A 26,763-nucleotide genomic window follows, 5' to 3' on the forward strand; every position below is an offset into this window, starting at 1 on the left:
AAGTTAATGCTTCTGGAAGGTGTAAGATCTAACACATGTGAACAGACCAACCGTGTTTAACGTGTTACTATAGCTTTTGATGGGACTGAAACACAGCAAGCCCAGGCCTGGTTAGCTCAGGCACAACTGTGCTGAAATGAAAACTGTTATAAAAAGCCATCTCCAATTCACCTACCCAAATTCTCAGAGTGTCTTGTACTCATAGCTGAACAGTAAAGGCTTGACACTAGTATCCAATAAAGATTTGACAATCCCATTAGTCCTTCCTTGTAGAAGCAGGGTAAGATACAACAACCAGACAATAAACATGCATTCTGCACTAACAATTTAAATTTAAAAAGCATCTGTGTCTAAGAGAAGTCTGAGGCTTGTAAGACTTGTTACTTCCTATCTAGAAAAAACAGAATACCATTATTAGTTCAGGAAAAACTTCAGAAGACTTCTACACAATTCTTCCAACTGAAAAAAAACCCCTCATATAAAGAAAATTCCATTGGCCTATAAACAGCAAATATCCTAAACGTAGCATTGCTTGAAACTAATGTAGATGTATCTAGCATCTGGTATTTCACATGGAGAGAAGAAAGCCAGAGCTGATATTTTCTTTAACAGAAGGGACCTACCCTGTTTTTGGAAAGAAAGAAAGTTTCAGAATTCTGAGCGGAGTTGTGATTTTGCCTAAAAAGATTCCCTGACAGGAAGAATTATGTTCTGTATTTGAGATGAAAGCATGCAATGAGTCAGCTCAGGTACAGCAAGTACAATTCATAACAGACCATTGATTACCTTGTTGTGCATTATATGCAGTGGCATTTCTAGTCATGCTGGATGGCAGCCAGCCTGCCAAACTTGCCCGCTGTGTCTTAGTCCCTTTGTGCTTGACATCTTCTCCATTCCAGATCACATCATCCTCCCATTGGAGCTGTGTCACCATGAGGAAGTGCTCATCAGCTAGCAGATCATCCTTCTCATCCATCAACCCTGCATCCTGGAAGGAAAGAATCGTTACTTAAAGACCTGCACTGATTTTATGACTTCAAACTAAAGCAGGAAAATTAAAACTCATTCTGTATGGTACACAACCACCCACCAGCCCATCACCAAGCTCTCCCTGTGCAGCAATCCCCAGAGCCACACACATCTCCACACCTTCTCCCACAGTTCCCCTCTTACCCCGTCATCTGTGTGTCCTTTAACCTCCTGCTCTTTCTTCTCTTTCAGCTTGAAACCATAATCAAATCCACTGCCATCTTCAGGGATCCCCAGCATATCGTACCAGAGCTGTGCCGGGCCATAGCGCCATTCTGCCACTTTAGGCTTTGTATCTGTCACTTTGTCTGTATCACCAGCTGACTGGGAAAATTTCGATTCCACAGGTGCCATCATGGTAATCTGAAGCACAGCAAAGGAGGAAATGGTTACACTGATGGTCTATCTAAGTGTCAGTAAGAGATTTCTTCCTTCCAAGTTTCTCAGCTTATTCTCGGAGGAGAAAAGTATTTCTCAGGAGTGCTTTTCCATACTTACTAGCTGCCTTAAGAATGTTCTGCAATTAGACTTCCAAGAACACAGAGATTTCTTCTTGAAACAAAGAGGATAAGCTCTCCTATTGATCGTGTACCATGGATGCAGCCTTCTCAGTAAGAAGCAATCACCTGAAGTCACTGACTAGTATCTGGAGAAGAGCTTCTGCACAGTTGAAATACAAGCCAACCCTGTCCTCCAGTTTTATTTTAGAGGAAAAGCTCTTTACCCTAAAAGTCGCTGTCCAATCCACTACTACCCCCAGTGCTAGCTGGCGACCCTCTCCGAGTCTCAGATATCCCACCTCATCATCTGAAAGGCACTGCTCAGGAGGGGGAGGAGCAGCAAACTCATATTCCCAAGGAGATTTTCCTTCCATTCCACTCTCAACTACAACTTCACCCTCCTGCATCTGCACTTCCTGTGCCAACTCCCGATGTTTCTTCTTGCGTTTCCTTCGGGCACTACGCCAAACCGATGGAACATTCTTTCCAGGGCCAAAGAGACGCAGGAAACGCAGCACCTAGAACAGAAAAAAACAAGAGGGTCAGAGAAAAAAACACTGTGGAATGCTTGTCTGTCTTTCCCTCACCTGAAAAGCAGTAACAAGAGACCACCCTGAAATTCAGAAGCTCGGCCTGTACTACAATCCCAGCCGCTGATGCAATGAACAATCTCTTGGTTATACTTGAAAAAAATGTTTTTGATACATCTGTTTGATAAGTCCTTCCTTTTCAAAAGGATTTATTCTTAATTTCAGACACAAGAAAACTCAACAGAGGGAAGAAAGATTGCCTTTACATATTGGGCATGTGGCAAGACACCACCTGGAAATAATTATTTTCATTTTGAACAATCCACAACCTTCAGAAAGACACATGGAGATTGAAGAAGAGCTGACAAAATTATTAGCAAAAGAGACAAAGCTAGAAGAAAGTTATATAAAGCAAGATTTTTAAGCAACATGCATTTTTATTTCCACCATAACGTAGTTCTCCTATATGCATACTCCATAACTCCATACCTCCATAACCTACACTAATGACAATGACAAACTTTCTCTTCTGTTTCTTCCGCAATTAAGATCGCTGGGTTTTAAGCACTGACAATGGTTTCTTCAGAACACTCTTATAAAGAGGGAAAGCATTATTCCCAAACTGACAGATTTAGGCAACAGGAATTAGAATAAAGATTTGTAAAGAGACATCCTATTAATGTTCCCTGTTAATCTGTTCCACTGATCCCCAAGGGAAACGATGTTTATGTGACCACTGTCTTATCTCTGCCCACATCCACGTTATCCTTCTTCCCAAAACTCCCCTAGATCACTTCTGAACCCTTTGGCCATTTTCAATAACCCTTCACAAAGGGCAAAGGTCTCAGACATAGTTTAGCTGCTAACAGTTTAAATGAAACACAAAACTCTGCTTCTCCACATGCTATTTTAAGTGGTTTCCTCCAGAAAAACAGTGCTACAATAACATGCACATTCTTAGACATCAATCGTCACAGCCAAATCTACAGAATTTCAGGCTTTGCCAGCTCTGGTGCTCATGAATTATTACGAGAAGTACTCAGCATTAACAGCTTGCACTGATTCCTACACCCACTGGGCGTGTTCAACACCGACATTATATGTTGAGGACCAAAGAAATGAACAGGTCAACTGATAGAGAATACATTAACACAGGAAACATCAAATTTGCAAAAGCCAAGAGAGCATCCAGAAGGCTAACTTCTGTGCTAGAGCCTCACCTAGACTTCTAATAGACAGCAGTTAGCTAAATCATTAAAACATGACATTTAATTATGCAAACTGCTCAGCTCCTTACACAAGGCCTATGATGGAGGCACATATAAAACCAAGTTATACTGGCTCACAACCATCTGCTTGGCAACTGTAAGCTCACCTTTATTCTCCTTCTCCTCTTGCAGCTTTGAAACTTTCAAAATCATTACTGAAATACATCCACTACATTTGCTATTTGGGAGCATTTAGGAAAGTATTGTAATGAATTTGCTTTGTGCAAAGAACAATCATTCTTTCAACCAGTTTGTTATTGAGCTAATTTCTGATCCACACTCAGAGCAGTTTTGAGGAAGGATTAACTAAAGGATACAAATCACAAATTGTTTCAGGAAAAGCACATCAAGTTCAGGACAGCATGAAAGGAGGAGCAAATATTTTGTCAGAAAAGCCAGAAAGCAGACAGATTAGCATTATGGTTATTTATCATCTGGCAAAAGTAATCTCTACTACCTCAAAGAAACAATTTTCACAAAGCAACAGCCTGTGCAATGGTCTTACAGAACAGCAACATACTATTTCACACCCTGATTTATATGACACTTTTTAAGAGGCTCCTGCAAATGGCAGGAAAGGCATTACATGTTCAGCTGTCTGGAATTAGCAGCACACAGAAAATAAAGAAAATACTGAGATGAGCAAGAACATCTATGCAATTACTTACTACATACCCTTAATACTATCTCATTCATATTTAGAGGCTTGCATGATACAGTTTCTGTCACTTCCACGTATCTCTTACAATACCTTGCCTGGTCGAAACTCCGGGAAGAGCTCTGTAACACTTGGCAACTGTTTGGTAGCATCTCGCTGCATGATTCCTGCAAGAGGAAGTGTGAGTTTGCCTTCCTTGGATTCTGCCTGCCTGGCTTCTTGAGGTCCCATCTCTGACTCAGAATCAGAGCTGCTGCTGAAATCCACCTTGTCGGAGGCAGCAGAGGAAGGAGCAATGATGGAGGGCAAAATGATACCGTCTCCATCTTCAGATACTACAATAGAACAAGCACCTTATAAACAAACAGGTTTCCTCCCTGTCCCCTAGTACAATCCCATAATGCCACATCTACTGTTTATACCAAGTTATGCAAAAACTAAGCCTCTGCAGGTGTTACGAGTACCATACTGGTTTAACCTTTCATTTTATCCTAAGCGTTCCAGGTGAATTTCCCAGCCACAACTGAGAGGATGAGATAAAAAAGTAGTTTCATTGTCAATATCAGTATTTTAACAATCACTGGAAATATTTCACCCTGTGTTTCAGACAGTCCTGTAACACTGTGTATCAGAACAAAGACCCACCTTTAGATGCAGTCTGCAGAGCGAATTGCGACGACGTGTGGTGCTTGCCGCAGAACAAACTGCTAAACAGCAGTGTTTGCTTCCTTCAGACATTCATATTGCTAGAAAGAAAGTCCTCACTCACCAGTGGATGCTGCATCCTTTTCATCTTCTTTCTTTCCAGGTACTGGAGGCGGTGGTGGCGGCGGCATCAGCTTGGAATCAATATCTTCACAATCAGCATCGTAATCATCCTCATCATCATCTAACCAGTCAGGAGACAAGACTGCATATTAAGCAGGCAATAAAAGGGAACCAGGCACCCTTCCCATTTATACTGCCTCATACCTGTCCCAACCTGATGAGAAGACCATTCTCATTTTGTAACTAGATGCAAAACTTACAAATTTGGCTTCCTGCACAAACTTATTTGCAAGATTGAAATTTAAGAAAGAGTGGGAAGGAAAGAAAAAGGCAAACTGACAGAAAGATGACTGAAGCACTTAAAATATACTTTTTTTTTCTTTCCTGCTACCTCCTCCCTTATTCACACTTTGCAGAGCAAATAAAGCTGCTAAAGCAGCAACGAAAATGTGGTTACAAAGACCAAATTACCATTACATCCCACTAAACACAATATATCAACAGAAAGGTTAAGCATAAGCCAGCTTTAAGGAATACGCAAAGATTTAGCATTTACACTAGCAGCCACTGAAAAGGAAAAGCTACGTGTTTTTGAAAATCTGTTCTAGGCCAGACAGAGATCCCTAGGACCAACAAAAGAACCAAAGTACCTTCTCAGGTCATTTCAGAACAAGATTTCAAAGGTAAAACAGAAGAGAGATATTAAGATTGAAATGACTCTCTAAGGGATCAGGACCTTATGTCTATCTTTGAGTATCTCTGAGAAGCACCTGGCCTCCTGCATAACCCTCTTCCTAAGAACAGCTTAAAAAACATGAGCAGGTATTGAATATTCTCTGCAGGGGATCCCAGAGCAAAAGGAGGATCCTGGTTTCTCTTCTGCGTAGTTTACTGAAGAACTAACTCTTTAAAAAAGTAAGATACCAGGCAGTGGCTGCATCCCATGAACACCGTTTCACAAAACCTTACATTGTGTTCTTGAAGCAAGGAGTGAAAAGGCATGACGTTAGCTGTGTAAAGGCACTGTCAGGGCCCACTGCCCCAAAATACCTCCTACAGCTAGAGCTGAAACGTGAATCCCATTTACCTGGTCTTCGAACCAGCTGCAGGCTGCCCATTGCCTGCTTATACCTACGGCTCTCGTCTTCTGCCACTTCATTAATATCCGAATAATCAACAGCATCCTCTGTGCTCTTAACCCAGCCTAGGAAGAAAACAAATCCAGTCACACAAAACTTTATCCTAATATATATATTGCTAACTTCAGACTTCACCGTGTACATATGATTTTTTTCCTATGCTTCCTTTTCTTAGAGGAACAAAACCATCTGATTAACATGATGATAACCATCAGAGTATTCTTCCCCTTGTTCCACCCAAAAGCTTCAAGAGCTCTGAATTTACCCTAAAGACTGGTAACCAAGGAGAAACAAGTTAAATAAAAATATATTAAAAAAAGAAAGAGAAGAAGTGCAAAAGTCACCAGGAGAGAACGTGGGATTCACTCTGGCAAGAAGCAGAAGGCAAGGCATTTGCCAGAGGCCCTCTGACCAGACACCACCACAACATTCCTTGCGGCCCCACATGACCCGGGTGTGTTTCTTCCTCCCTAGCAGAGCTCTGACCCCGCAGCCCCTGTTATGTGTAACCGCGGGCACCCCAGTGCCAAACCTTCCTCATCCAAGTGGGCTCCATCAGCCTCTGGGCTGTCGTCCTCGCTGGCTGTGATCTCAGTGATCAGGTTGCCCAGTCCCAGCACACCCAGCCCGGCCAGATGCTTCTTGGATTCCTGCAGAGACCATAGCAACGTCCCAGCCGGGAGGCTCCGCCGGGAGGCCGGGCCGAGCCCTCAGCCGCCTGCCCGGCCCCGGCCCGCGGTGGCACAGCCCTACCTTGTCGAGGACGCTGTCCCCCTCCAGCTGCCCCGCCTCATTGATGTTGCCGAAGAGGAACCCGGCCAGCGAGAAGGGCTCGGCGCGGCCGCCATCCGCCTCCTCCTCGCTCTCCGAGTCTGACATCGCGCCAGCGCCACCCGGAAGCGGAAGCGCGACCCCGGCGCTCCCCGCGGGAAACCCCGCCCCGCCTGCCGCGCCCCGCAGCGCCCCCCGGCGGCCCGGCCCGCCCCAAGGAAGCGCGGAGGCTCCGGCCTTCACCGAAAAATCGTTTATTGCGTTTAAGAAACGGGGTCTGGCTTTCCACAGGAAAGAACTACGTTTAGAACAGGTGCGTTACAAACAGCAGGGTGAGTTAATACGACAGCCAGAGAGATGAGGAAAGGTTTATTACAACTTAATTCTGCATAATTTAAAAAAAAATAATAATCATCCTTTAAAACTGTTAGCTGTAATACAAATACTTTTACAGTATAAAATCAAGTTGCCAGTGTATGTATCAGTACCACACTTCAGAGTCTTGGGCTCCCACTGCTGATGGGCCCCGCAGCCCACCCAGGGGGTTGGGACCCCCATGAGCCCTGGCCGCCTCCCCGGGGGCAGCCCAAGCAGCACCAAGGTTCCCACAAAGCCAGGTTTAGCACAGGGGGACAAAGCACAGTGAGGCTCTTCTAGTTTTAATTTCACAGAAATAATTGCAGCTGTAAACTGGAGAAAGCACTTAGACATTTAAGCGTGCCTCGTAACATCCTTTGGACATAGAATTCCTGAACTGCTCAGCTCCCCTGTGGATGGCTTCAGCTATATTTAAAAACATAAGTATTTCAGAAACAATTCAAACCGAAAGATTAAAATCGCTCTCTGCATAGAGTCTCTTTTGCAAATTAAAACATACACATTGGGTTTCTATCCAGTAATAAACCGAGGAATCTTGAACAGTTCGGGAAACCTGCACAGCTTAACCCCTTTTCTGATCTCCTGAAAACAGACAAAATCCAGCTGCAGGGCTGGATGAAGTCTGTATTTACCTACCCACAGGCAAAAAGCAGGAGGAACAGAATGGATTGTAGACTGAAGCACTGGACTACTTACAATAAAATGCACCAAGAAATGGGGGAGGGGGGTGGTTGAACCACAGACTGAGAATGCCCACCTAATGGAAAAGCTCATTCAATCTGTGCGCTCCTGAAGCTCGTTCTCATGAAAAGCAGAGGCTGGAGGAAACCAGCTGTCAGCCAGCAGGACTTTTGCTCCTGGCAGAAAGCAACAGAAATATAAGGCATCTAAATGGCTATTGATGAGGTACTCCAAAGTCAGTAAAAGGTTTTTGACAGTTCAAAGTTCACTTTCTGCTCATTTTCATCATTACTGCGTTATTCTCCTCAGTACTATTGTGCAACCCATTTATTAGGTAATCTACATGGGGATAAAGTGTTCTACCATGATGTAATCAATAATGTAATCAATTCAAACAAATTAAGTAGTTGACTTTTATCTGACCATACTCTCTTCCAGTTAACACCAGGATGGCTGCTCTGTGAGCCTCCAGAAACAGGGTCAGGGCTGTGCAATAATACTTGCTCAAAGGTTTTCTTCACAAAATTATTGTAATCCAGTTAGGAATAACCACAAAAGATGCACAACAAAGATCTGAATATGTAAAAAAGTAAAAACTTTAAAACAGTAGTAGCTTCGGTACAAAATCGCAAATATATGTAGAAAAAAAAAAAGAGGTGCCTGTTGTTGAAATTAAGTCTATTAAGAGCAGTTCAAAGATATCACAAATCTTTTAAAGTACATCTGTGAATGAAGCAAAGGTTATGGGCTTGCACCAGGGTAACTAGACAGTTGATTTAGGCCTGACCAGCATTAAAAAAAAACATGCACTGGCTTAAATAAATACATTTTAAACATGATAAAGTCTATGTACTCAGTTACTGAAATTTACCTATAGAAAATAATCTTGAATTACAAGGCACAGAGTTAATTGCTGCCTGCGAGTCAAGCCCACACTAAAGGCCTACTACTAAAGTAAAGGCAGAACGTGGTGAGTAGAGGTTACCTCACTGAAATACTCCTATGCCCTCACAGCATGCAGGGCACTGCAATAGGAGCCACATCTGGAACAGCACTTCTTCTATGAGTGCAAAAGATGCAAAGACACTCCAGGCAATGGCACTTGGTGAAGAAAAATATGCAGAGTCTCTAGGCTTCTGCAAACATCATGCATAACAGGTGTTTTGGTGTTGCCTGCAATCAGGCAATGTTTGGAAGTCAGTGTTGGTTCACTAGCCACACATACTAGTATTTGGATTAACTGCAGTTTAAAATCTGTGGGTTGCAGTTTCAGTAGGAGCATTCCTCAGATATACAAAAGTTGCAGTTAAGTGTCAGCATCAGTTACACCAGCTGAAGAAAGGCACATCCTCTTCAAAGAGGGGAATCAGGGCACAAATACAAATGTTTCTATCCACTGGGTATTTTTGCCCGTATCAGATAAAGCAAGGTCAAATTAACACAAGATCCCCAATAACCTTGTTGATGTATTTTCTGTTATCTTGCTAAAATGAGGCTTTTTTTCTGCCCAGGGTATACACCAGTGCAGTTTTGCATGTGTGGGAATCACAAGAAAGCAAGTTCTGAATTACCAATTGAGGCTGCATCCGGACAAAGACAGCACTGTCAACTTCAGACAACAAAGCCCAGTCCAGCACCATTGGTTTCACACAAAGTATCTTTGAAGCATGCTGCTTTCATACCACCAAGCTGTAAGGGTAAGTCTAAGGAAGGTTTCATGCGCTCACTCCTCAGCTGGTCCCGGAATCACACATAAAGAACAGTGCACATCCTGAAAATAAAAGCCAGCTGCCACTCACTAAAGCTGCTAAAGAAAGTTTAAAAGTACATAAACAGACCTTCAGTTAAAAGAGTTTATAATAACTGATCACCTAGTAGGGAAGAAAAACTGTCCAGGTAAACCTATCCAGTGCCTGGCTAACAGTTAAAAACTTAAACTGAAACCATCATTGAGTTGCCAGGACAAAATAAGGGTTTCTGGTTCCTGTAAATAGAAACTCCAAATTTTCTGTCAGTATTCTCCCAGAAAACCAATAAAGGAATTTGCTGTAAAAATCTCAGGTTGTGGCCCCAAAAACATTAGGGACTTAAGCAATGAATTCCTCAAGAACAAATGGGCTGCTATCAAGTCTCTGGGATTCATCAAAGGGATGACACTGAAAATGCCATTTTGATAAGTGTCATCCCAACTACCTCAGTCAGTCCGAGAAGATGACTGTTAACTTTATTCTCAGGGTGCAAAGCCTCTTTGGAGAGTGAAATAAACTCAGTTCAGATGATTATGGAAGACCTGCATCTAAATTACTCTTCCACCTCTCCAATTCAAAAGTATGAAAAAAAATCACTCATTTGAGTGACTCATCATTATTCTAAGTTCCTTTTATCAGAAGAAATCAGCTCCTGCTTCTATTAACAAATGCAGGTGTTCCCTGGGTCCTGCTCATTGCATTAAACATGCCTTATACTAACTCTGCGTATAAACGATCACAGTTCACTATAAGGTGAATCTCAGTAATATCTCAGGTATTTTTGCATGTAAACAAATTGTTTTCAAGCTTTAAACTGACAAATTAAAACAACTGGACAGCCAGACTTCTGTTTGTAAAACCAATTCAATCAGTAAATAAGCGATGGGAAAAGCAGCAGCTACACTTAAAGCCAAGTTATCAGAATTTGCTATTTTCAGCAAAATCTAGTAACTGACAGCTACGTAGTAAAGAAGTCTGGCTTCAAAGCAGTCCCTTCTTCTATTTTCCTCCACTAAATAAAGACAGAAGCCAAGTGATACCTGGAGAAGCTGAAGACCAGAACTTTAGAAATAAAGTAGATATTTGACCTCTCAGTTGGGGGGGGGGGGGCGGGCGGGGGGGAACCCAAACTGTTCTGTTTCAGTATCCCTGAAGCAGTAAGACTGCAAGAATATTTGTTGCATAAACCATTTCTGCTTAGAGCTGTTAGTGCAAGATGCAAATCTTCAATTTAACTCATTAAAGAACCCTCCAATATTCAACTTCGAACATCCATCACCCAAGGTAACTACAATAAGACACATTTTCTTGCGTTCTTCTTTGTCACAGGATACAGAACCGCACGCACAGCTTCAGCAAACACCTCCCGAACACCCTCCTGATTCAGCGCTGAGCACTCCAAATATTTGACTGCTCCAATTTGTTTAGCCAGCGAAGTCCCCTGCTGCGGGGTAGTGGGAGACAAGCTTTGCTCTTTCAACTTTTTAACTGTTTCCAGGTCATTTCTCAAGTCTCTCTTCGTGCCCACTAAAAGAACAGGAACATTTGGACAGTGGTGAGAAACTTCAGGATGCCATTTGTGCCTTACATTTGCATAGGAAGAGGGGCTGCCGATGGAGAAACAGATGACAAATACATTGGTTTGAGGATACGAGAGCGTGCGCAGGCGGTCATATTCCTCCTGGCCTGCAGTGTCCCAGAGATTCAGGCTAACTGTCCGGCCATCAACAGTCATTTGGGCACTGTAGTTATCGAACACAGTAGGGATGTACTCTTCTGGGAAGGCATTGGTGGTATAGCTGATGAGAAGACAAGTTTTTCCCACAGCACCATCTCCAACAACTACACACTTTATAGTCTGCATTCTTTACCCTGAAACAAAGTCCTGCACAAAGCAAGAAAAAAATGTTAGGAAAAGCACACTCAATTATAGTCATTTTAAAGATAAGCTTTAGCAAGTGTTTTTAATGTTGCTAACACTTTCTTATCACAGCTAGACACACTCAGTGTCTCAGAAGCCATTATGAAGAGCTCACAGGCTAGAAAGACAATAGTGAAATGGAGATGCAATGACTTGAGAGCTCCGTGACAAGTGACTGCATTCCAACCATGTAAGTACAAATTCCCACAGTCTTGCCTTACTGCCAGTCAGTTTCCCACAGGCAAAGGGACAAGTCCTTAGAGGTACCTGCAAATGGAAAGGGATCATGACCTCAAACCTAGTAACAAGATACTCTGTCATTTGTAGGTTCACACACATACACCTCTGTACACCTGTACACACACACGCCAAGATTCACACTTCTCGTCTACATAGTCTCCTGCCTAAACAGTTTTAGCGTAAAGAAAGGTCAAAAAATTATATAATAAACCAAAATACTTGTGCTGGGCTGCACTGCTACTGTTTACTATAATAATTCACTCAATTCAGAATTAATCAGACATCAAGAAACTGCATTAGAGGACACCAGATAAAAGCTCCATAAAGTAGCACATACCAGAAAAGCTGTTCTTTGAAATATAACTAGCCATAGTACCCAGATTAGAATACATAAAGAATTTTTCTAAGAAGCCAAGAACAGATTATTCTCACTAATCAGTGACAGAACAAGCAGAACTTAATAGGCTTCAGCCAAACTAAAGAAAGCTTATACCGAGTATTTGAAAAATACATGCTGTAAAAGATCAGCAAACAGCTTTCCTAGGCAAACTGGGGAATTGTTACAGGAGATATTTGACACTTAAATGTCAGATTTCCTGGTAAAGTGAAGAGTAGGTTTGATAATCAAATGGATATAGCCTAAAACTCAATTCATTCCAAATTTTCATCATATGAACAGCAGGAACTTTGGAAATAGCATGGAATATAAGCAGTCATTTGTTGTATGCTAAAGCTTCCACTGCCAGCCTGAACAAGAAGGAACTTGCATCTGCCTTCTCACCCAAATGCCTTTGAGGTACGATCAGTAATCCTCAACTTGCACCCAGCAGCAAATACGCTGCTTCAAAGAGAAGAAACAAACAGTGGGAGGAACTATACTGCATATTCCAGAAAGATCACAGCTCCAAAACCATCAAAATAGCAAAAGGAACATATAAAAAGGAGAAATAGTGAAGTATTTCACTTCTAAAACTTATGAGACCCCCTTCCTTCAACTTTCTCTTCAAGACCATCCAAACAAATCAACAGCTCATTCCTATTTAAGTCTTAGCTTTGTCCTTTTTGACAGTCTTTATCTATATCCATATCCTGCTGTCTTCCCACTGGGAACACACATGATTCTGCTGTACTAAGTGAAAACAGACTACCTTAAGTTTTGGTACAAAGCCCTAACAGGCAACTCCAGTGATACAGACTGTGGTCACTACAACATGCAGTTCTTAAGGAAGTATCCATGTATGTACACACACACTATTGAAAACCAATCACTGGTGAGAAGCAGTGCAGAAACCTTGTCCAGAAAGACCCAGCAGGACATCGGAGGGGAAAAATTTGGAGGAAAACAAGCTGAAAGAAGATGCAGAAGCAGTTTACCCTTTTCGAAAATGGCAGGAATTAGATTTCTAAAACATGAATCACCTGAAATGAAATCTGGCAAAAACTTTTGAGCTTTGGCAGAAAGGCATAGATGTGAGTTTCAGCATACAGCAAAAAAAATCAGTCATTCCATTTAAAGGCTCCAGTCAAATGTAAAGAGATGTGTATGCAACTGCATATTGTAAAGGTATCAGTAAAATGAAGAACAGCACTGACCATCAAAAGCTGACAGCAGGACTGCATATATTATTCCAGAACAGTTGTACCAAGATTTTCATTTAACAGGGCTAGGGAGAGAAAAAAAAAAAAAAGAAGAAAAATTTTTTAAAAAAGGTAAGTTCTATCAAATTAGAGGCTTAGAAACATTTCAGGCATTTTGCAAACCCCAAAATTGAAACCCCTTGTAAAACAAAACTATGTAAAATGTCACAAATTCAACATTTTTAGCATTGTATTATTAATAAAGGTTGACCACTGTTACTGGCAGCATACAATACAACATAATATTCCAGAACACAAAGGCTCTAATGCTACAAGCAGACAGTGACAGAAAGGCAGGTGTATTTTAATACCATAGCACTGCTGTACCTTAAGATGTAACTGTTAACTCACCATCCTAGTCCCTACTGCTGCTGTCTGTGTAGGGCAGATCACTACCTGCTTTGAGACACTGCCACAGTCTCTCCAGCAGCAAGGCTGCCTTCAGAAGTTTCCAAATCACGTTTCCCCTTCCCACCGAGGTAGCACGCCACCTCCTAAGCTGTGACCACACACTGAAAAAGGGTGAGGAGTTGTTTCATCCAGTTTACCAAGAAGTACCACAATCAACTGTGTTGGTACAACCAAGCCAGTGGTAGCATATGGTGGAAGTGAATCATGGGGGAGGAACACCACACACTGCAACTGCTGCCAAATCATCACTGGACTGCAGCACAGAGAGATTTTAAAGCTTAATTCCTGCATTTACTGCAAACCACTGAAGTATCGGAAGATGCTGTGCTAGAAACCTTCATGGTAACCAACAATTCCAGGGTAGAAATTATTTTCCAAATTAACTACCTATGCAACAGACTGCTATTTTGATCAGTAAGAAGTAGCATCACAGAGATGGCAGAACTAAGTCAGCTGGTTCTGCTTTTTTATAAAAAAAAATTCTGCATGTTTATAACATGCAATAAAAACTCAAACTATAGCAACAAAAATGCCACGGAGAACAAGTTATACAAAGCCTTCTATATGCCTAGTTCCTAAAATAAATAAAAATGGCAAAGACTTGGAAACAGACCTCTCTTTAAAACAAAAACCACGAGCTCCCCCAAGAGCTTTTACCTCTATGCATTTCTGTCCAGAGCTTTTCACAGAAAGGCAGGGTATCCCAGAATTTCACCCCTACCTGCACACACCAGGCACTGATATCCAGAGGGTCATCACACCCATATTGCAAGACAATACACGCAGTTTCATATATTGGTAAACTACAAAGCCATATGTATCCCATACCCATCAGCAGTTAAAATAGCTTTAGTCAACATGATTTAAGATTTCTAATGAAACATGTTACCCAAGGGTTGTGTTGTTGGGGCTTTAAGAGGTTATTAGAGCTTTCGATGAAGAGAACAGTAGTAAGGTAACAAAAAAGCCTGGAACATGCATGCTCTTTCACAGCATTAGTATCTTGAATTACCTCACTAAGGCTTGGATTTTAGAAGAGCAACATTTGCAATAGGAAATAACTCCATGCAAACATGCCAGGCCTCAGGCTAAGTATGAACTACACAAATACAACTAGAGCTTGTAGTCTTTTAAGTATGCTTTTTTGCAGGGCTCCTTTAAAATAGGTCGTCTTAGCTGAAAGGAATCATGTGTGGCACATACAATGCCAGAGAAAAAAATAACACCAGGATACACATGCTGTAGTACTGAAAAACAAAATTTAGACAAATTAAGCAAAAAAAGAGTAGAAAGAAGCTCCTACACCCCTCAAACCTGTACACTGCGAGCAGGTGTAGTTTGGTTAAAGATTTACATTATGGAAGACACAGGTTTTATTAATGTAAGACACAACCAAGCAAACAATATTACCGCCATCAGGCCTTTTCTATTAAATCCACATACCGCTTTGTTCAAAATGTATGAAATCTCTATTTTTTCCTGTAAACAATTTGCCTAGCAATAAAACTCTCATAAGATAGCAAGAAGCTGGGGTTGAAATCTGCATGGAAAAATCTTTCTGTTTCTCAAGCACCCTTGAACTTGGCGATGCATGGTATTTGAATATAAATATATGCTGGGGAAAAAAAAAAACATACTCTGAAAACAAAATTACCAACAAACATTATTAAGAGCAGGAAAATTGGTTTAGGGTTTGTCTGGGATTTTTTTGTTTGGGTTTGGTTTGGTTTTTTTGGTTTTTTTCCTGAACTTCAAAACAATTTTTGGGGAAAACCTTAGAGAGAAAAACTCGACGTACAACAGGCAACAAGAACTGAATAAGAGAAAAATACAAATTAACATGTCAACACATTAAAAACAAGACTTAGAATTTAGAAACAGAAAGCTGGGCATAAGCTTCAAAGCCAAGTTTAAATGTTACTCAGCGAGAAAAAGGAGTGAATGGAAAGTCTACAGTAGTAAGAGGTAATTTGGGTTGCTTAGAGAAAGGACTTCTGTTACAGTTAAGATCATCAGAACATGAAGAGTTCTATCAGTCACAGCAGAATGGGAATAATTTTCAAAGAATAAAAAACCAAAAAACAAATCCAATCACCCCATAAAGAAGTGTTGAGCAAAAATATGTAATTAGAGTTATTTCTATCTTGTCCATCACTGCCTGCGAGAAACTGGCATTCCTGTTTGAGTTAGTTTCCTTCTCAAAAGATACTACAAAGTCTGCATTCACTGCCTGCACACCTGGCACTTCCTTTGGAATGTGCAAGATTTCCAATTGACATGTTGAGACATCATCAGGAGAGCTGCTCCTGTTCTGACCTAATTACGTATTTTCTGGTATTATTAACATGGACAGCTCGCTCTCCTGTTACCCAGCCAGAAATCTGCTGGGGAAATTCACTATTTGGATTCCACTTCCCCCCCTCACAAAGCTATCATAACTTCATGTTGCATCAATATTTTTTTGTAGGAGAGAAAAAACTTCTAGATCCTTTCTTTAACCCTTCTGAAGGAAAGTTCCCTGTCTACTGAGAGAAGGGAGAAAACAGTGACAGAAAACAGAGAGGAAACATGAACCTGAATTCTTCTAGGGCTTTCTAGATTTATGCTTTTAATACTTCCTGCGCTTCGAAAAATTCTTGGCAGAGGAATTACTTCATAGCAGGGTATGTCTCTGCCCTTGCTACGTTAACACCAGATGCCCCTTTGTTAGGTGGATTTTAGTTTTGATATTGCTCTTTGATAACCCCATTTTCACAGTTTGTCAGGTCTTCCATATCTGTCTTTCCAGATTGGATATGGCCCTGTTTTGGCCAAAAACTAGCAGAAAACACACAAGGAGTTCAGCCAAAATCATCTGTACTGAGCTGTGTTGTTTTGTTCAGCCACCACCTTTGATCAATGTCTTGCAGGCTCAGAAGTTTGATACTGCTTTATCAGGAGCAAGCAGAAGTTAAGATATCTAAATGACTTAATTGCTCATCTTTCAGTCACAAAAACTAGATCAGAGATGATTCACTCTGTCCACCTGATACGTGAAGTCAGGCAGAAACTTTCAATAATGAATTGGGTGGGTGGGGCAGTTCTAAGTATATCCTACCATCCTCACCCATGCAAAGGAGTTAAAAATTTTTTCATGTGTGCAGCTTAGCCACCAGACCTGACAAGTAAAAGGGCTCCCTGCAATTTAATCAAGACCGTGTTACCATTCCACAACAGCTCAACTTACTCACCATTGTTTTTAGGCAAGCGCCAAATGAATAGACAACTGCCAGACTTTTAGAATGCATGCCAAGAAAGAGTAAAAAAAGTTAAATAGGAGACCTCATCCCTAATACCATTCAGCAATGGAATGACCTACTTGGACTTCTCAGTGCCTTTCAAAGTTTTCACACCACTTTCTGTCCTGCCATACACCTGCAAGAGAAGCAAAACACAGTGGCACCCGGGGGGGGGTTGTAAAAAAACAAAAACCAAAAAAACCAAGCCAAGCCAGATTTCAGCAGCATAGCAGTCCACAATCCAGAGGTCCATGTGAACACGAGAACTGAAGAACCTCGCTTTCTGCAGAGCTCTGATCAGAGTTTCAGCTCCCATGCACACATTACTGATGCTTAACAAGAGTGCAATTCTCGCTGGTTGTTCCCTCAGTGTGAATGCTAGGAGGGTCTTATCCCTTTTGGCACAAAAAGCTGTTTCAATGAAATAAAAGAAACCACCCAAAACCTTTTATATAATGTTTTTGAAACTTCCACCCTTGTCAAATTAGGCTGAAATTGGGTTTATTGATTTAAAATTGGGTTGTTTTTTTTCCTGGGATGAAACACACATAAGATTTACCACGTAAGCAGTATTTCTTAGGGAACCACAGTGAAAACAAAGTGGTCTACATGAGGTATTCAGGCACCTCAACCTCAGTGCATCAACACTCTTACTACGGCCACTCATACTCCAAATTTTATATAAAAGCAACAATATTAGTGACCAAATATCAATGACCTTAAATTCTATGAATCCAAGATTATGTTTATTGGATAATACATACCCAAAGGGCATTAGAAACAAGCACCTGAACAGCTGCACAGCTGTGAAATAACACTACACCGAGGTGCACCCATACAGCTATACAGAAACTAAAAACTAGGACTTCAGTAGATACCTGAATCCCCAGTATATGAATATAACATGTATCCTGCCTTAATCAAAAGCTGCAGAGTATTAAACTTTATTTTCCTTCTGCAACCCCATGCAAAAGCATGGATTCACCAAGACAGCTACCCTTTGCCATTTATTTGAACACAAGTGACCCTGACACACCTCGAGGGTTAACACAGTAAAGGTCTAAGACTAGGAGGTGAGACTTCAGGGTTCTGTGCCCAGATCCACTACACACCTCCTGGGTGGTACAAGCAACTTGCAGAGGTCCTGGATATCACAGTCAGTTCATAAAAAGTGAGCAACACATATCCTTCCTAGCTTTTACAGATTCTGTCAAGGCCTTATTCATTACTGCTGGCTAAAAGGAAAAAAATACAGTACCTCAGGCATGAGGTTCTGTGAAGAGGCACATTAAGCACATTGCAGGATGAATGATAAATCCAGTTAAAGCACCCTTGATTCCTGTTTGAGGTGGAAAAAAACCCTGTTAGTCTATCTTCCCGTCATCTTTTGTCACCTGGCACTCCAAATGTTCTTTATTTTTAAGAAAAGCCACAACAAAGCCACTGCTGTATTTGAAGGGCAACGTGTATACCAGGAAAACCTAAGCTTTTTCCTCGAGAAAAAAGCCCCCACACGTTTTTCATTCCCTTTGATTTCTACGCTGCCGCCTACAGATTTCACTAGGGAGTAAAAAAACCCAGCCAAAAACCCAGCCAAACAAAAAATATACTTGGTCAATCAACAACAGTTTTCAAAAGTACCTTTAAATATTTTTGACACAATTAAAACATGAGTTAAAGTGTGCACTTAGTGTATATTGTATCATCATTTGTGCACAACAATATTGCAATACTTGCCAGTCTCGTTTGCATCAAGTATTGCATTTCTAAAAAGCGAGCAGAAGTTACCAGCGACAAAGAGCGTCGTAGCAGTCTGCCAGATTTACACATACAGTCATAGGGAAATAAAAAAAAAGAAAAATAAAATACACCTTGCAAAGGCATGGATCTTTATGTGATACCAAACAGTGTGAAAACACTTCAGACTCCAAAAGAATCACAGCCTCATCATGTAAGCAAATCAAACTGTGTATTCAGTTTCCTCCTCCTAATTGCAAACTGTGTATTTCATTGTTTTTCCAAGATCTCAGTAAAGTTCCTTCAAAGAACATTTAAAAGCATCTTTTTTTTTTTTTGTAAGCTAAACCGCCAAATACGTCTCATAAGCTCCCTATAGAAAAACTTGTGTGCAGTTGAACACTGGCAAACTGGCCAAACAGCCTTTAAGCTCTGTATTTTACGTTTGACACAGGAAGAATGTAAACTTTTTAAAATCAAAAAATAAGTTTGGGACAAAGAGCGCACAGCTAGTGATGCTGGCACAAGGAGCACCGCACTCTAGCGCAGGACACATGTTGCAAGCACAGGATACACGTAAAGAACAAAAGCGTTTAAAGCTTTTTTTATAACTCAGAGTAAATATGATGGGAATCACGAGTGTTTATAAAGAGTAAACAGATACCAACAATTCACTGGGTCTTAACAAAAGAACAAAGAGACATCAAATTAAATCAGAAAGACGGAGGTTCAAACCAAGCAAAAGGTACCACTGCTTCTCAGGGTTTGAGGTTAAGCTAGGAATTCCTCAGTACAGGATGTTACAAATACTGAAAGTTCACAGGACTCAAGAAAAGAACCGTTACACTTATGAAAGAGAGCTCTGTAGCGGCTGGTAAATGAGACAACAATACCTGTAACTCCTGAAACCCTTCAGCACTCAAGAGTATTCTAGGTCACCACCGTGCTCTACTCTTCCCCAGACCAGAATCTGGCAGCTTTTAGAGAGTAAACCAAGTATGACTACTCTTATATACCCCTGTAAAGGAAAATTCACTTTCAGCACTGAAACAAGAAACCTTTAGAAAAGGCTAAATCATCATATGCCAACCTTTTATTATATCTGCTGGGAGCAGAGGTCACCTTAAATTTGTCACAGTGCTCCTAACAGGGATCAGCACGGGCCTGGCTGGGAACAGCCCTGCCCAGCCTTCGCCCCGCAGCAGAGGGGAGCGCAGGACTCGCCCGCGGGGCCACGCCGGCTTCCCCCACGTCCCTGGGTGAGAGATGGTGCCACAGATAAGCTTGTTCCGAAACATCCCCCCTCCCCCACGGCTTCAGCACCCTCGGGCTCCCCGGCCACGTTCAGCTCCACAAGCACCGCCGAGCGCAGGAGCCGGGACAGGCCCCCCCCGCAGCCCCTGCGAGCGGAGCGAACGCGCCCTGCGGCTGGGGCCGGCCGCTCCGCCGCTCCTCGGCTCGCCCTTCCACCCCGCGGTACCAGCCGCCCCCCAGCGGGGCAGGTGCCGCGGGCAGCGGGCCAGCAGCCCCCCCGGGAAGGCGACGCCGCAGCTCCCGGCCAGCAGAGGCCGGCGCCGGCCCCGGGCCACCGCCCCCTGACAGCGAGGGCGGCGCGGCCGGACGCGGGGATGTTCCTGCCCAGCGCCGCCCGCCCGGCCGCCGCCCGCCCGCCCCGCTGAGGAGACACGCGCGCAGCCAGGCGGGAGGCCCGGGCCCGCCGAAGCCGCCGCGCCGCCACCGGGCCCGCGGCCAGCGCGCCTCCGGTCGCCTCACGGCCCCTCAGGGCCCGCCACCGCATGTGGGGAGCCCGGGGCGCCGCCCGGCACCGCGCCCCGGCCCCGCGCCGCCGCCGCCGCCGCCGCCGCCCCCCGGCCCGGCCGCCCTTCCGCGCCGCCGGCCCCGCACTCACCTCTCACGCCGCCGGCAGCCACCGCTCCCGTGACGGCAGCGGACCCTCGACCCGGCCGCACCCCGCCGCCCGCCCCTGCCGCTACCGCCGCCGCCGCGCGCACGCGCCCCGCGCACGCCGCCGCGCAGGCGCCCTGTGACCCACCGCCGTGCCCGGAGGGCCCGCCAGGGGGCGCCGCCGCGAGGGGCGGGGGGCGGGCGCGGCCCGCTCCGGCGCTCGGGGTTCGGTACCCGAGTGCTGCACTGCAGGCGGTGAGTGGCGCCCGCCGCCCCCCGGCCCAGCGCCGGGAGGCGCCAGAACCGAACCCCCTCCGGGGACACCCCGCTTCCCCGGCCTCCTGGTCCCCCGCCGCTTGGTCGGTACCGGCCTCTCCCCTGCCAAGGCCTTTGCGGAGGAGGACGCCGAGTCCCTGCGGAGCCACCGACGTTTCCCTCGAGCCGCCGTCCCGTCTTCCAGCGCCCCGGGCCCGGTGCCGCAGCCCCGTCACGGAGGGAGCGAGGCGGCGGCGGTCCAGCCCGCGCACCCGGCTGCCCCGGATCTCTGCTCCGCCGGGAGTGCCAGGGGCGGGCGGAACACGGGGCTGTGGCTCCCCGGTGCCCGAGGTGCCGACACGGGGGCTCCTCCCGCTGTCCTGCCCTGGCCGGGCGCAGCAGAGGGAGAGACACATGGGCTCGGCCCACTGGTGTTTCTTAAGCGCCTGTCAGGAATTTCAAAGTATAACCTTTGCTCTGGATTTTTATTCCTTGCCCCTTCTGACAGGGGAGAGGGCACGCTGCAGCGTGCATGTGGCTTAGGGCTGGATCTGCTACTCCGGAGCTGGTGCCAAGGTCCCCAGCAGCTCAGGAGCCAGCACCGCTCAGCTGCTGAAGCACTTGACTGTCAGTTGCTCGGTGTTCCCATCTCCAGCTCCTCATCTTCCTCCTCTGACCAACTCAAGCTGTCATCTGAGTCCTCCTCCTGCACTGCCCCGGGCTCCTCTGCGTTGGCAGCTGCCTTCTCCTGCCCGTCACAGGAGTGCAACCTGCTTTGGGGGTGCTCCAGCCTGGCCCACAAGCCAGGGCTGGCTTTGCAAAGCGTGATCTCCACCTTGGTAGGGACCATGGTCACAAAGCTTTTCTCTACTTCGATGACCTAGACAGAGGGAAGGAAAGCTGCAGTGAGCTGGGCACGGGAGGGCAAGGAGCATGTGCTCATCCTTTCCCTTACTGGCAGAGCCCTACCAGAGGAGAAGAAATGAGCCAAGAGATGGAGCGGGATGAAACCCGGGCTCCAGCTGAGCTTCAGGGTGTTCCGTTTGAGCAGCACGACAGTGCTGGCACAGAGCTCAGCTAGCCACAGCCACGCACACAGCTGCGGTACAGCCCTCTCCCCACGGCAGCGAGCTGCGCTGAGACACAGCCATACCCGCACCCAGCGGCACGCTCTGCTGCCACAGGCGCAGGCAGCACACCCCAGAAATAAAGCCAAGAAATGTACATGCAAATTCTGGAGTCTCACTGCTCCACAGCCAGCAAGCAGCTGAGAAATCAAGAGAGCTTGTGTCTCCCCCTCACACCACCGCCTGCCTGCAGGCACAGCAGGACTGCAGTAGGGGAGAGGGACCTGCTGGGCCAAAGACCCTTTGGGGCAGTCTGGGACCAAACCCAGCACACCTACAGACCCAGCAGCAACGTACAGCTCTGTTCTTGGTGCAGGATCGATTGGTGCAGCCACCAGCAGCCTCCGAAACAGCCCTCCTCACAAGCCCTAAGGCATTTCCTAGCAGAGATGGCTATAAATGCTGGTACCTGGGTGACCTGGCCCAGGAGCAAAAGCAAGCACAGGCTGCCTCACAGCATTGCAGCCCAGCCCCACAGAGACTATTGGCACACAGAAATCAAAGTAAACAGGATCTTACCCCCCAGAGATCTAGTTCTGTCTGGAAAATCTTATTCCCTTCAAAGATGACATGAACCTCAAGCTGAAAGATCAACAGAAAATTATCTGAATGGATAGCACAACACTTGCCAGAGCTCTTCCCTGGGGCAATGCAGCTGACTTCCAGCATCGTAATGCATCCCACACACTGGAGCCAGTGTAACAGCCCTGCAATGGCCTCAGCACCTGGGAGCATTTCACCCCCTTCAGAGCATGCCAGGTTCACCTCTGCCACCAGTCGAGGGATTCGAGGCCAGCAGAGCCACCCACTGAGGCTGAAAGCCACTAAGCCAGAGTGGTAGGGCAGATGCTGCTGCAGCAGCAGCGATGCCACTGGGCTGTCAGCTTGGGGACAGCAGGTAGGCAGTGCAGCAACAGACCAAAGAGGCTATCAATGAGGGCCAGCTCCTGGCTGTTGGCTCACCAAAATCAGGTGCCACAGAAGTGTGCATCCCCAGCACAGCCCTGCCCACCCCACTCACCACAGTGCGGTTGGCTTTCACGCTGCTGAGGGCAGGCAGGGGGTTCTTGGCATAGACAGTCACCACCACCTGGCTATTGGTTTGGTGCCAGTCCTGCCGGCTTGACACCGCCTTCTTGTCCTGCTGGGGAGAGGAATCTATCACGGCATGGCATCTAGCCCAAATACACCCCAAAACAGAGGGGCTGTCTGTGCCGGAGGATGCTTCTTCACACATCTTCACAGAGCACTGGCTGAGGTTAGCATCAACTAAGCAAGATCAAACTCTGCCTTTCATCAGGTTTTTGAGGGGACATCATTCATGCAATGGTGGGCAGCCCCTGCCAAGCTGTCCCATGCAACATCGGGCATCTGTCCTGTGCTTGGGGTTGCTCCAGAAGGAGGTGTTAAGACCAGAGACATCCCCCTTCTTGTTCCAGAGTCACTCTCCTATGCCCAAGCTCACAGGCACTATGCAGTCAGGAAATTTGGTCTGGAGGGCAGCGCAGGAGCTGTTGCTGGACATGAATCATGCCACCATGTTAAATGTGGCACATAGATGAGCCCCAAAGGGGCACATTTCACATTTCTCCCACGGGATCCCACCTCATCTGTGCCACAGGCAGCTTTGGCTCCACTAGACATTTCTGAGCATCACCAGGAGACAGACCCACTGCAGCCCTCAACATTACCAGCCAGAGAAACACCACAGGAGGAACCCCAGCCCCAAACTCAGGTGACAATTAGCACAAACCATCTGCATCACAACATCACAGTACATTCACTGCAGCCTCCTTTACATCCACTATAAGTTTTCTTCTCCAGGATAAAGAACAGACTGGGCTCAGAGGGTGTTGCTCAGAGTAGTGCTGACTCAGACTTTCAGGGTTATCCTGGGCCACTTTGCTGCAACTTTCCCAGCTCAAGCCTGTTTCCAGCCAGGAGCTTCCCTGGAGAAACTTACACATGCATACGCACACACTAAATATTGGGAACTGGGGTCTTCGCCCCCTTACCCTGCCACACCACTGTGTCGCTATTGTAGATGAGGTCCCTCCTGGGAAGCAGTTGCAGAGCGAAAGCTTCGTTAAAACCAAATTCAGTCATCTGCATTCACGTTTCAAAACTTTTGGTGTGTTTTGCAAGGCTTTTCCCATGCTTAGCTGCCTCCCCCTGTGCAGCAGCCTGCAGCGCTGGCTACGCTGTGCCTGGGGCCAGCTCCTGCCTCACTCAGCTTCCTATACATCTGCCCGTTGGGGCTGAGAGCTGACACATTTTGTGAATGAGGGAGATGCATTTTAAACAGCAGATGGGTGAAGATTAAGCATTCAAACCCTGCACAGTCATCTGTCAGCAATTATGAAAATTAAGAGAATTAAATGCAGAAACCCATGTGAATGCAGAGCCAGGGAAGGAGCACTCCTCAGGTGTCAGTAATGGCACTTTGCTCACACAAGTCACCGCTGCCAAGAGCCCCCTTACCCCCTTCCCTGTCCAGCAGTGCTTCCCAGTTCTGCAGCCCGGCTGTTCCAGGAAGGTGCTGAAGTCCGTCGTTTTGAATTTGCAGCAGCTCCAGTACTTCATCCTGGAGAGAGCAGGGTGACCTGAGCAGGGAGCACCCACGGGAGCAGGAGAGGGGACCACAGCAGACTTCAGGGTGGTGGGGGAGAGGAACTCGGAACCAGCATCTCCCCCTGCCCACCTGTTGCTGGGGGGGGGGGGTTTCACCCGCAACTGCACCGGCTGAGGCCACCCAGCCTTGCAATGCAGCAATTTCAGCCCTCAGCAGGGTCATTTTGCTCCCTGGTAAGAGGTTGTTTCTTACCCCTCGTGGAAGACAGGAATGCCAGGATGGAAAACACAAACCTCTGTGTTGCAATCTGGGCCCTGGTAGATCTGTGGAGCAAGAAGCAGAGGAAAGTTTTGGCTGTGCCTCTGGCACAGCACAGCACAGCCAGGCATCCACCCATCGGTGCCCATCCCTGCACAGGGCACAGCACGATGCCCAGCATCACCCTTTCACTGGGTCCAGCATCTGTGAGGACCTCCTCTGGGACTATGCCTAGCTGGCAGCCTGGCACTGGTCTCTGCTCCCTGCCAGCAAGGCAGCCACCCCACCTGCACCGGGACCCCAGTGTCATCCCCCCAACCACAGCAGCAGCCCTTCCATACGCCCTCTCCCAAACACAGCCTGGTCCCAGCCCAGCCACTGGGCAGCACAGGGACAACGGGCAAGTTTGCACACCACAGAAACACATTCTGAGGTGCAAGGGGCTGTTTATCCATCCTGCCCTTTCCCCTCCTTCCCAGAGCATGTCAGTCTCATGTCCTCATCCACCTCCCACCTTTTGCTCCCTGCTTGCTCCCTTCCCTGCTGCTTTCCAAGCATGCTGGCCCTTCTGCAGCTTGGTCCCTCCGGCACGTGCCTTGAGGCAGACAGGCAGTCTTGGGGCAAGATAGGAAGTGGGCTGTGCTGCGTTAATTAAATGCAGGTGGGAATTATTCTACGTGCACTTTACCTATAGGCCCATATCCTGAACATGTGCTATATTTCATTGCAAGCAATTAGCAGCAGTGAAACACAAATGTACCACTAGTCCAGGAATCTGGAAGCCTCTTGCAGGAACATGGCTGGGAGGTGACAGAGGCAGCCACTCCAGGGATGGGATGAGCAGGAGCATACGGAGCGAATGGGCACTGCCACCTCCAACCCACCTGGCACCCTGCCCCACACCTGATGGTAGCTGGGACACAAGCCACCGCACCAGATCTGCAATGCTCCTGGCCGTGTGGCACAGACCGTGCAAAGATGGGACCCTGCCCGGTACTTACCGCCTTGCAGCCTGCATTCTTGCAGGTGCTGCCAGCTCTCACCTGGGCAGCCGCCTCCCCTGTGAGAACAACACAGCTTCACCCTGGGGAACACTCCATCCATGCTTGCCCCCAGACCTTCCCCACAGCCCCACTCCCAGCTCCCGAGCTTCGCACAAGACGGCCCCTGAGCACAGCCCATTGCAATGTACCTCCAAGGTGCAGCTCTGTGGATTTGCAGGTGGCTGAGCACACACCTGCCATCCCGTGCTGAACCTGCCGTGCAAAACCCCATGCTGAACTTGCCACATGCAACCCCACTGCCACCCATCAGCTCATCGCTACCTGTGCAACTGCCCTCAGGTGACTCGTCCTTGGAGGACAGGTTCAGTTTCTCCAGTGCCTGCTCCAGAGACCTGGATACTTTAATTGGCAGCAGTTGTCTAGGCTCATCAGAGCTGGGAAACAGCAGCAGCAAAAGCCAAGTGGGTTTTTTTTGCAATTTAAGTGTTGTTGCCTCTCTTGAGGAAGCAGCAGGTCAAGACACATGCAGAAGAAGCAGCATGGCAGGGCAACACTGTTAGCTGAGGCTGTCTCACCTTGGTCTTTCCCGCTGCATCTTCTCAGCTGATTTTGGTCCTTGGATGATGAGCTCCTGCACTGGTTTGGCCTTCAGCTCATCTGAGGTCTCCTTTTGGCTGAAAGGCTCAGGGGGCTTCTCCTTGCTGTGAAACCCCTTTGTGCATCCCTGAGCAGCAGAGGCAAGCCTGATGCCTGCTTTGCCTTCCCTAACCTGGCAGCTGCTCCCAAACCCTGTGAGTTCCCGTGGTCTGGTGGCTCTGTGTCCTGCAGGGATGGGCTCTGACCCCGCACCAAGGCAGGGGCTATGTCTGCAGGGATTCCCAGGGACGGTGTGGCAGCCTCACTGGTGCCACGGCAGAGAGGTCTCAGCTTTGCTGCACCCCAGCCTG

General features: G+C 46.3%; 3 protein-coding genes across 13 annotated transcripts in view; all 3 read right to left on the reverse strand.

Moving 5' to 3' along the window:
• Window positions 1-6,796, reverse strand: part of TAF1 (TATA-box binding protein associated factor 1) — a 32,552-nt gene extending 25,756 nt beyond the window's left edge. For 3 of the 7 annotated variants that reach the window (XM_037407985.1, XM_037407983.1, XM_037407982.1), the window contains exons 1-8: window positions 6,646-6,796; window positions 6,425-6,542; window positions 5,841-5,957; window positions 4,755-4,874; window positions 4,079-4,320; window positions 1,829-2,047; window positions 1,174-1,392; window positions 787-988 (exon numbers count right to left, since the gene is read on the reverse strand). In XM_037407985.1, the coding sequence (XP_037263882.1) occupies window positions 787-988; window positions 1,174-1,392; window positions 1,829-2,047; window positions 4,079-4,320; window positions 4,755-4,874; window positions 5,841-5,957; window positions 6,425-6,542; window positions 6,646-6,771 (1,363 nt within the window). In that variant the 5' untranslated portion in view covers window positions 6,772-6,796. Of the gene's footprint in view, window positions 1-786; window positions 989-1,173; window positions 1,393-1,527; window positions 1,799-1,828; window positions 2,048-4,078; window positions 4,321-4,630; window positions 4,734-4,754; window positions 4,875-5,840; window positions 5,958-6,424; window positions 6,543-6,645 lie in introns of those variants that run through there. The other 4 variants (XM_037407988.1, XM_037407984.1, XM_037407986.1 and 1 more) reach the window with 3 other exon arrangements.
• A 105-nt stretch (window positions 6,797-6,901) lies between these two features.
• On the reverse strand, window positions 6,902-21,192 carry LOC119157312 (rho-related GTP-binding protein RhoG-like). Of its 5 annotated transcripts, XM_037408101.1 has the most exons (4): window positions 20,605-20,704; window positions 19,589-19,713; window positions 13,225-13,295; window positions 6,902-11,355 (listed from the first exon to the last, which is right to left on the reverse strand). In XM_037408101.1, exon 4 carries the CDS (start codon window positions 11,332-11,334, stop codon window positions 10,759-10,761), a length of 576 nt encoding a protein of 191 aa, XP_037263998.1. In that variant the 5' UTR covers window positions 11,335-11,355; window positions 13,225-13,295; window positions 19,589-19,713; window positions 20,605-20,704; the 3' UTR covers window positions 6,902-10,758. The 5 variants fall into 5 exon arrangements, with proteins under 5 accessions (XP_037263998.1, XP_037263999.1, XP_037263997.1 ...); XM_037408102.1 differs by lacking the exons at window positions 19,589-19,713; window positions 20,605-20,704 and adding an exon at window positions 20,968-21,192; XM_037408100.1 differs by lacking the exon at window positions 19,589-19,713 and having other exon boundaries at window positions 20,605-20,694.
• A 938-nt stretch (window positions 21,193-22,130) lies between these two features.
• On the reverse strand, window positions 22,131-26,411 carry ITGB1BP2 (integrin subunit beta 1 binding protein 2). The gene is made up of 7 exons (XM_037408453.1): window positions 26,392-26,411; window positions 26,138-26,250; window positions 25,814-25,872; window positions 24,807-24,877; window positions 24,464-24,566; window positions 23,004-23,123; window positions 22,131-22,564 (listed from the first exon to the last, which is right to left on the reverse strand). The coding sequence occupies exons 1-7, from the start codon at window positions 26,409-26,411 to the stop codon at window positions 22,481-22,483; spliced, it is 570 nt and encodes a 189-aa protein (XP_037264350.1). The 3' UTR covers window positions 22,131-22,480.
• Window positions 26,412-26,763: the final 352 nt, after the last annotated feature.

The sequence above is a fragment of the Falco rusticolus genome, chromosome 14, assembly GCF_015220075.1.
Source record: "Falco rusticolus isolate bFalRus1 chromosome 14, bFalRus1.pri, whole genome shotgun sequence".
Lineage (NCBI taxonomy): Eukaryota > Metazoa > Chordata > Aves > Falconiformes > Falconidae > Falco > Falco rusticolus.

Excerpts from the sequence above, each read along its gene's own strand:
- LOC119157312 (XM_037408102.1), bottom strand. The coding sequence starts at position 11,334 with ATGCAGACTATAAAGTGTGTAGTTGTTGGAGATGGTGCTGTGGGAAAA.
- ITGB1BP2 (XM_037408453.1), bottom strand. The coding sequence starts at position 26,411 with ATGCAGCGGGAAAGACCAAG. Across the intron at positions 26,251-26,391 it reads ATGCAGCGGGAAAGACCAAG|CTCTGATGAGCCTAGACAAC; the intron begins GTGAGACAGCCT and ends GCTGTTTCCCAG. Across the intron at positions 25,873-26,137 it reads ACCTGAGGGCAGTTGCACAG|GGGAGGCGGCTGCCCAGGTG; the intron begins GTAGCGATGAGC and ends TTGTTCTCACAG.